This window comes from Anser brachyrhynchus, assembly GCF_964034855.1.
Source record: "Anser brachyrhynchus genome assembly, chromosome: 1".
Classification (NCBI taxonomy): domain Eukaryota; kingdom Metazoa; phylum Chordata; class Aves; order Anseriformes; family Anatidae; genus Anser; species Anser brachyrhynchus.
Window position 1 is genome coordinate 183605069 of NC_137694.1, and position 9624 is coordinate 183614692.

At 44.0% G+C, this 9624-nt stretch overlaps 1 protein-coding gene across 1 annotated transcript; it reads right to left on the bottom strand.

Annotated features, from left to right (window-relative positions):
- Positions 1-449: 449 nt before the first annotated feature.
- Positions 450-9356, bottom strand: DLEU7 (deleted in lymphocytic leukemia 7). The gene is made up of 2 exons (XM_080577281.1): positions 8771-9356; positions 450-1515 (listed from the first exon to the last, which is right to left on the bottom strand). The coding sequence occupies exons 1-2, from the start codon at positions 9251-9253 to the stop codon at positions 1309-1311; spliced, it is 690 nt and encodes a 229-aa protein (XP_080433407.1). The 5' UTR covers positions 9254-9356; the 3' UTR covers positions 450-1308.
- Between the last annotated feature and the right edge of the window lie 268 nt (positions 9357-9624).

Here is a 9624-nt window from a genome sequence, read left to right on the forward strand (position 1 = left end):
CAACCCGGGGCCGTTGTCTGCATTCACAGTAAGAGCCAGTGAATAAGTGTTTTGAGGTAGCCTTAATTATAGCTGTGAGAATGACACCAGTGTAACATTTAAAGTGTGAACATAAAATATGGCAAATCAATCAGAGTATGGAACCACACTCGGAAAGTATTCAGCTGATGATGTTCATGATCACACATTTAAAAAAAAAAAAAGAGAGAGAGAGAGAAAGAAAGAAAGAAAAAATCACATGTGGAAATTCACTCCTCTAGCCAATGGAAAGAGATACTTTTCTATCTCATAGTCTACAAAATTCCCTCACCTACTACCCAAATCACAGTTAAAAGGAGCTTAATTTATCCCTTTGAAAAAGAAAAAAAATGTTTTACAAGCCGTTATTCCTGCTCAGCAATCACACAGACATTAAATCTTATTGCAAAAAGAGGGGGGAATGCCTCTTTTCAGCATTACAGCTGCAGCTGTTTGACAGCAGTAAGTGACTTCATAAACCCTCCTGATTTGGCAGTAGGAGAGCAGAATTTTATGCTGTCTGCTACTCAGTCACAGGGGCTGAGAAAGCTCTGCAAAGCAATTTTCACAAATGTTTCACCTCAGTTTATAAATACCTTTGCTTCACCGTGTTAATGCCTCTTTTGCTTTGCTTTCCATTCACCTCCACTGGATCATCTACCAAGACCTTTTATGGCTTTAAAGCAATTGATCCCATAGGTCCCACATATTTTTTCTTCTTTTTTTCTTTTTCTTTTCTCAGTGGAAGATACCACACCCTCACCTTTCCATTGATTTGTTAGCTTTCTGTGGTAAAATGCAATAAAGATTTAGTAGGCTGTCTTTACTTGCAGTGTAAGCAGGCCATATACCTTCTCGTGAAAGGGTCCGTAGTTACACCCTATATTTTCTCTGTCTCTACCAAGCATCCAATCCATTAATAGTAACTTGGAAACACATTTGTCTGAGCTGTGATGAAAATATAGATTTTTAATGGTTGTCATCTCAGCCTCTACCTTTCGGTCTTCATTTTGAGACCTTATTATTTAAGAACGCATTCCTGTTCTTCCAGAGCAACTTCTGGAGATGTTCCCAGCTCCCATTTATATGACTCGGGTATGAGTTTGATATAAGAAGGCAGTACTTTGCAGGAACATCATCTCCATTGGGAAGTCTCCACTGATGTGAAGTCAACAGGAACTCTTGCTACGGTGAGATCTCCAAGATTCACCTTTCAAGTTATCTGTTATTTTTATGGGACTGTTACAGCTCACATGCATCACTTGTTCCTTGGCCAAACAGCCTGCTGCTTCACATTGCCAGGAGATTTTGCAGGATTTGTCTCAGCACAGATCGGACTGGGATATAAGGTTCTGAGGGGAAAACTGCCAGTGACCAAATGAGTTTCTCAATGATGGTCTTCAAACACTGGTGTGCTTCATGCAGGTCCTTCTCAAACTGCTGTCCCTCTCTTTGTAGAGCCATATGACTACAGATGTTTCTAAACTCAATGCTGTCCTAAAAGCAAAACCAAAAAGAAGTGAGTGAAAACTAATGCTCCCCCAAGTTTTCTAGGCATGATTTTCTAGGCACAAACTTCCTAATCATGAATGTTCATCTCTGATTTAGTGTGAAACATCTTTAGTTTTGAGATACATGTAGTGTAACCATTAAATGCTGCTGCAAACGCTCTTGGCAGGAAGCCTTAGGTAGCAGTTTCACCTACTCACTTTTAAGGGTCATTTGTCTTCCCCAGGCGTCAGCAATTAAATTTTTCTTAGTTCCGTTTCTACCAGACAGAGCTTTAGTAGCTGTCCTCAGCAATTCAACTCCCCATAACCTGACAGGCGAGAGTAAGACCTCAGGAAAATGCAATACCCAGATGTCTCTGGAGAGCCCCCAGTGGCTCCCAAGGGCACTTTGTGACAGCAGCTTTCATTGAAGCACCGCTTCTGTGTGGTGTACCCCATCTGAGAGGTGGCTGGCATCCCCAGTGAGGCAGGTGACCCCGACAACCCTGCTAGTTGCACACCACGATGAAACAAGAAGGCTTCACAATCCCTCTGATGTAGCAGGGTGTGAGAAGTGATGCTCGAACACCTGCACTGCCTGGTGCAAATGCATTCCTTTACCCATTTCAATGAACATCACACTCTGCAACTCCTGGAAAGCCCTTCCTGCTCCGATTTAGAAAAAAAGCTAAGTGGAGCTGTTTTCCCCTGAAGGACCTGTAGTGCTACTGGCTGTAGGATCTTGTCAGGCAGGGACAACCTTCTGTCTGCTGTTGAGCAGGGCCAATGTAGGTTCGTGAGCCCTATAAGGTGGTGTACAACTACTCCACGCATCTGCTAAAAGAAAAAACATCTCTCCCTACACCCATCTACTCCTACCCCTGCCTAAAAAAGGTAGGAGCAGGTGGCAAAAGCAGAGTTTTAACTCACAATGGTTCCCCAGCCTGGTTTGATCTAGGAAAGGGCTGTGTCAGTATGAAGAGAGGAGCAGCTCAATGGTGAGAGTGAACATTTGGAGGTGAAGTGGATGAAACATCTTCTGGCAGCAGGATCAGCCTCTGCCAGCCTAAGATGGACGTGCAAATGTGGCCTCAGGCAGAGCCTGTGCCTTCACAAAGTCTCACGCACAATGAAGGTGTCTGGACAAACTGTAGGGGACAAGGGAACCTTCTCCCATAGCTTGTGGCACCTCTTACCCCTTTTACTTGACATATTTACTCTTACAGATAGTAGTAGCCTCTGCTTTTATCTGAGAGGAAATTGAGTTTTAATGTTTTTCTTAAAATTATGCAGGTTTAGACTTACTGTGGGTCTACCTTTGTTATTAAAAGAAACAAAGAAACCAGTTTCTTTGAAGGTGGAACTCCATTTCACCTAGACAATCCCAGCTTCATAATGGTAGCAGCAAAAAGGATTTGCAGTTGGAGGATGAAAATGTGGGTTAGCATTGAAAACAGTGCTGCATGGCTGCCCCAGCCAGCAAACAGAAGGCATTCAGCATGGAAATATCTAAACTAGCCATCCAACACCATTCTTGGGCCCTTAGGTATTGTACCACAGCACTTGTGGGTCTGCTGTGGGCAAGGTGAACTCATCGCTTTGGTACGCCCCTGTGCTGAAAAGCCAGGGAGTCCTGAGTCAGGAGGTTAGCTGAAAAAAAGCAGCCTTTTTCACATATATTTCCAAAGTTTCCTTTTTCAGAAAGATTTTGATGTTTCCTTTGAAGGTCACCTTTCAAATCTGTTCTGTAAAGTTGCCTTAGGTATAAAATCCTTACTCAAATATATTAAAAGGTCAAATAAATTGCGCTAAGTAAACAAGCTAGCTTTGCTAGCTTTCGCAGGTGTCCAGCACATGGGAGCTATAGGATACATGACAGAGAATAAAAACTTGACTTATCTCTCTCCTTTCAGTGAAAACGGGCTGTAACTAACTGAAGCAAAAGTTTCAGACTAAAAATTCTTTCCGTTTTAACTTCAGGAAACAGGGCCCTTGTGAGCTGAACTGATAGAGAGCAGCAGTTCGTGTGGTATTTCGCCATTTAGGAGATGCTAACAGGAATATCTGCAGTGATTTGATTTTAAGTGTTTTCAATTGCAGGACAGGAGCGGATCCTCCCTGCAGCTTTCGTTTGTCAAGATCCATATGTTTAGACAGATGAGTTAATAAAGAACCTCCCCCAGAATAAAAACAGCAGGGCCTACTGGTTTCAAGGCTCTCTAATTTATGGCTTAAAATTTTCCACTGCCCTGGGTCTGTTTCATGCAGTTGTCACTCAGTGGTAGGCTGAAGTTTCAGGATGTTTCTGATGGCCCAACTTTTATTTTCGAACCTTAACGTAAAATTGATCCTATCCACCAACTTGCTTCAGGTTTATGAAGAGGCTGCTCTTATAAAGGCTCCTTTACAGAAGATACAAACTGCCTGTTTCCATCTTTTACTTTATTCTGAAACGCCGACCTGACCCATCAAACAGACTCCTACAGCTGGCTCTAACAGACAGCTGCCTTTTTCTTTAGCATGCTCAAATTTTAGACCCTGGTCGGCTGCCAACCCTCAACATTTTTGCTTAATCTCCGTGCACCCTGGTAGACAAAATTTCCACTGAGGACAGAGTGGCAGTGGTGGTGCCCTGCTCCAGGTGCTGGATGCTCTGCACAGTCAGCAGGCCAAAATCTGGGAGCTGGGGCTGGAGTGCCAGAGCTCCTAATGTCCATTCCTGGTAACTCGGTGCCTCCACCCCCACTGACCTATTTTATGTTTTTCCGGAATAATTTATCAGGATGGCTCAAATCCTGGAGGAATAAAATTCTCTTTGAAAAAGTGATTCCTGCAGCGTCCCTTGGGTAAAAAGTCTGAGCTTGAGCTTCTTCCTGGAGACTCCATACATGGTCAGCGGGGAGAGACAGGAATGGTTTATCTGACCTCCAATGCCTGTTTTGGGATGAAATGAAATTGGAAGTGACTCCTTCTCTGTGATGACTCTGAAGGGAACACGGCTTGAGCTTCTCAGAAAAGTTGCAGGGAAGCCTCTGAGGGACTGATGAGCCCCACCTCATGTTGGTACCCACCTCTCACCCCGTTTTCTAAAGCAGTTGCAGTTGGAAGATTTCTCCTAAGATATGCACCGCCAAAAAATGGTGGAGTCATTAATAATTTCTTGTAAAGTTACTATTTCTGTAGAAAAAATAATCCCCCAAGCCCCTGGTGTAGTTCATTCTGTGGTTTGCTTTTGTAAAGTCTCTCTCTAACACAGCAGGTGCAGATGCATGCGGAGTGCAGCACTATCGTATTAATAAAATGGAACCGCCTAGGCATATTTCCTCCGAGCTTCCAGAAAGATCTTGGAGGCAATTCCTCACTTGAAAAACTTCAGATCGTTCATTTGTCAGCATTTAAAAAAAATATCCACACAAACGAGTATTAATGCCTACAGCTTGCAAATAACTTTATGGAGGGTGAGGCAATTTTTTCCAGGATCAGCCTTCATATTAATTACTTTTAAAAATGAACGCTCAAAGCTATTAGGTCCAGGAACAACTTCATAATATCAGTGACTGCAAAATGAAAAACGTGCAGGCTGGCACATTTGTTCAATGTGTGGTGGCAAGCGAGGAGTCTGCTGCTGTTTTATGCGAATTCTAATGAAAGCAATTTATCTCATTTCCGTCACCCCTAAGCCATTATTTATGAATCAGTCTTCAGATCTCTCGCATAAGGAAGAACTAGTCACTGAGAACCGATCTCTGATTTGTGTCAGGAAATCAGCAAGCAGAAAACAAGCTTATTAAATACCATTAGATATGGCATGTATTAACAGCCATCCCCTCTGTGTTCCTTCCCCAAAACATGCAGATCCCCTAGGTGAAGAGCCCTGTGCTCATGCTGTGCAGAGATGCTCAGCTGCACCAGACTTTGCTGGTTGCTCTGCCGGGGAGCACGATACCTCTGGGTTCACCTGTGGCCAGACACAGCGATGCCTGATGCTGTGCTGTTGTTTGGTCTGCACTGAACTTGGGGTTTCTCTTTTGCTCTCCAGCGATGGGTCTCGATACAGCAGGAAAGCAGAGCAACTGGCAAAGCTGCCTGCCTGTGGAAAGCTCGGCAGGGCTGCCTTCATGCCACTGCTCAAGTCCCAGTGAAGCAGCTTGCTCCCAGTACAAGCTAAGGGCCACTGGGCTGACTTCACAGCAGCTGCACTGTTTCACCCCAATGGGAAATTTAGGACAAGGGGATTATGGTAAACGTGCGGGTCTGCTGATGCTGCCCCAGAGCCTGCCACCCTGACCTTCTCCTTCTTCCACAGCCAGCAGAGAAGCAGCACTGCAGCACAGGGGCAGTAGAAACTTGCACAGTCAGAAGTTTTTTTATTATCCTGCCCTGCCAATCTGGCACCTCTAAAGGACAGTATTTTCTTTTCCCCTTTAAAGAAAATACCATGACTGTTTTGCAAACGGGACGGCTATTTTAACTTCTTAGTATGATTTATATTCCACTCCCTGCTGGCTGCCATCAAGATTGGCCCAGTCCAATCCGCTACACATTTCTGATTTAGTACCATTCGAGCGACCCCTTGGTAACTCCAGTGAAGGAGACAGGATGTTATCAAAAAGCTGGAGTAATGCATAGCTGCACCTGAGCACAGCCAGGGCAAGCCGCACACTGCTATTTCGGGAAGCTTTTCTACCTTTTATTTTTCCTTTTCAAATGCACTCAAATTGCTGCTTAAAATACCGAATCTCTCCCTCCGTTAAAAAAGGCCATTCTGTTCGCCTTGGCAGTGTGTAATTACGGAAGAGAGAAAACATGGACGTTATTACAGGGAGCCTTTGTGGAGGCAGAAGGCACGAGGAGTTCCTTGTGGGTGCTGATGCCAGTAAAGAGCTGGTCAGGCAGTGAGGCGATGCGGTCGTCTGTGTCCCGAGGCAGGGGGAAAGGGGCCTCTCGCCCTCCCATCTTCATGCAGACAGCATGGCTAAGCAGACTCTTCACGGTCGTACTGCATGCAAAATCAGTAATGACATGCTTGCTGTCACTAATAAAGGATTTGCTCCAAATTCTTGCAAAGGTGTCACTTTTCATTAGAAGTTAATGCCCACCTTTTAATTGCTAAGGACCGACAACGTCTAACGTACTGGGACACAGCAGAACGTATTTCCAATACTTACAGGCAATGGGCAATTTAAATGTTGTTCCTCCAGTTCCTTAAGTCTTCTTTTTTTTCAAACCTATGTCTATCTATTTTGGGGCCATTGTATAGAATGATTTTTTTTAACCAGTTCAGTTGATAAACCAATATCAATACCATAAATCAATAAAAAACAACCAAGGAGCAACCCCAAAACAAATGAGAAACAGTAAAGTCAGGATTGTCAAGAAAACCCAGAAAGAGGCATGAATATATCAAGAAACAAGAAGTACCAGATACTGACTGCTAGCAAGCATGATTATCTCTGAGCCGTAAAACCAGAGTTTTCCTTCTAAAAACAGTGACTAGAAGGATATGTTACCATGGGCTTCCATGCTGAAGGGATTTTGGCCAACTCATTGGCTAAGAGCTTATTTTTAAAGGCTTGTTCATCTGAATTTATGAAGAAATTATAATATAAATGGATCCCTTGAAATCCAATTTGCTTCAAAATCAAATCTGCAGTAGTGAAACTACTCGCAGCTAAGGGGTCAGTTATCCATAATGCAGAGTCTGCGTAAACCTAGTGCAAAATTGATGTAACCTTATTGTAAAAGAGAAGGGGAAAAAGTCCTGGAGCTCAATGGGTCATGATAATGGGTTTTCAGTGAAAAAAATATAAATTAACTTAAATTTGAGTGGAATAGGAAAACCAGAATCCAAAGTAAACAGTATTCCCAGTGGTATCTAAACACATACTTTCACAAAAGTAGTATTAAAGTAATTCTGGGAAAGAAGAGGAAGAAAATAAAATCTTCATTGAGATGGCTGCATTTCATAAATCCAGCATTTGTTTGTACAAAAACAAATGTCATTAGTCTTGTTTATTTTAAATTAGAAGTAATGAAGAAGTCTTACTGGAAAATTGATTTTACAGAAGTCCAACCTATCACTGTACCCTCATTTCTGAAGAGGGATATCTAACAGTTTTAGCTGATTTTTAACACACTCATATACAGCTTCCAATATCACACCTTCCATCTGTAGGTGATTAGGACCCACATTTTCAAAGGTTGCTTCTGACTCTTGGTGGCTGAATAGTAAGTTGAGATAGCTTGGATTTGATTTTTCACAACAAAACTGGCTTTTCAACAAAGCCAGTCAGACTCTGTACATTGATCAAGCACCTGTGGAAACAGTGTCTGGCAATATCTCAAATTCATCACCAAAACTGAGAAGCCATAGCAAAGTTTTATTCACAAACATTTATCCACCAGATAAGACTTTTTGGCTAATTCTTTGCTGTTTCCCTATCCCCCAGCTTTCCACACTGTGCTGGTCTGTGCTGGAAAGGTTAACATAAAAGTAAAAGATCAGGTTTATCTGTGGTTTAACTGGCTCAGCAATTGGTGCCAACTGCTAATGGGGTTTCTGTGGAATGCACCTCTGCTACCAGAAATTGGCTAAGAGCTGCCATCTTGTTCTACATGGTACGCTCAAGATTCATCCAAAGGCAAGAGTTTTGGGGCATGACAAAGTAATTTGACTTAAAATGAGACACATCAGACTCCTTAACTAACCCCTAAACCCATCACTTGCAAGCTCATATCTAGGCTTTTTCTTGAATTTCCTCCTGGGTGAATATACATAATTATTGCACTTTTCAGAAAACTGTAGATTTTTTTTCAGGTAAATGTTCATTGGGTCTCACATGCTGGATGTATGGTGTATCATTATGGAACAGCCATGAGCTCTGCTGGTTGGTAATTTCACTTGCAGGTTACTGGTCATCGCTGCGTCTTGTGATGTTGGTTTTTGGCTCTTTTAGGAAAGAGGTTAAAACTAGCTTTTGAAATAGCTCTAAGTAATCTTTCCAGGCTACTCAGCATGTAAGCAAACCTCCATTCTGACAAGAAGTGTTTTGGACCCCCATGATGCAATTATACTGAACGATCAGTAGTTTTTTGACTGTATTGAAGGCTATAGGCTTAAATGAGAATTAATTTTCATGAAACTCTTCCAGTCCACATGGCAAGACCCAGCGCATGCAATTATCAGTGTAGTCAACAGCCTTTCTGCAAAAAAACACTCAGGGGAAAAAAAAAAAAAGATTTCTTGTGTCTCCCATACTTACTTTTGGGTGGAGAGGAAAAGGATGCTTCTGTATGAGAGGGAGCAAGAGGGTCTGCTCTACTTCTATGAGCCGGGAAGTCGCATCGACTACTCGGGACAGCTTGCTGCGCAGAGCCACCTCTCGAAGGGTCTCATTCCTCACCAGCTGGGGCTGGGACAGCATGTGTGGCCTGGACTCACTCGGGCTGAGGGGAGTTAGGTCTCCACTCTCCTCTTCTTCCTCAGGAGTTTTCCCCGGGACTCTTCTCTCTTCTTTCAGCTCCCAAGCCTGGCCAAGCCTGGCTACATCCATCTCCCCTCCTGGGCTGTACCGAGCTGGGCCAGGCCTGCCAGTGCTGCTGGTTTGGGCCATGGAAGGCTGTGACGGACTGAGGGGAAGACGTGAGGCTGTGGCAGCCTCCCTGCCTCCCCACACCAGCTGGAGGGTGCGGAGAGCCCCTGCCTGGTGCTCAAGGGACTCGAGCAGAACAGCTGGGCCAACCATCACCTTCCCCTCCTAGCTCCAGGCCTGGCTGTGGCCTTTTAAATCTGTTTGGCCCCTTCCCTCATCCTTATCTCTAACCCCGCAGTGGGTGGCCACTTGTCCTGTCCCGCCCTAGGCTCATTTTGGACGTTTTTGGGAGGTTTGCGCATCCCTGGCCGGGTGCAGAGCGGGGCGCGGCGTAAATCTCCCCGCTGGCCTGGCCCGTTCAAGGTGTGGCCTCAGCCCTCTGAAGGCAGCGTTATAAAGCTGGGTGCTGAAGGATTTTACAATGTTCTTCTATGAGGAATTTAAAAGGGGAGCAAGGGCCAGAAGGAAAAGATTTCCTTTCAAACCCCTCCTGGTTTTCAGGGATGATCAGCATGGATCTGCTA

Bases quoted from the DNA above. Each gene is read 5' to 3' on its own strand.
- DLEU7 (XM_080577281.1), bottom strand. From the start codon at position 9,253: ATGGTTGGCCCAGCTGTTCTGCTCGAGTCCCTTGAGCACCAGGCAGGG. The intron at 1,516-8,770 runs GTAAGTATGGGA...TTTTGCTTTTAG, and splicing joins CTTTTCCTCTCCACCCAAAA to GACAGCATTGAGTTTAGAAA.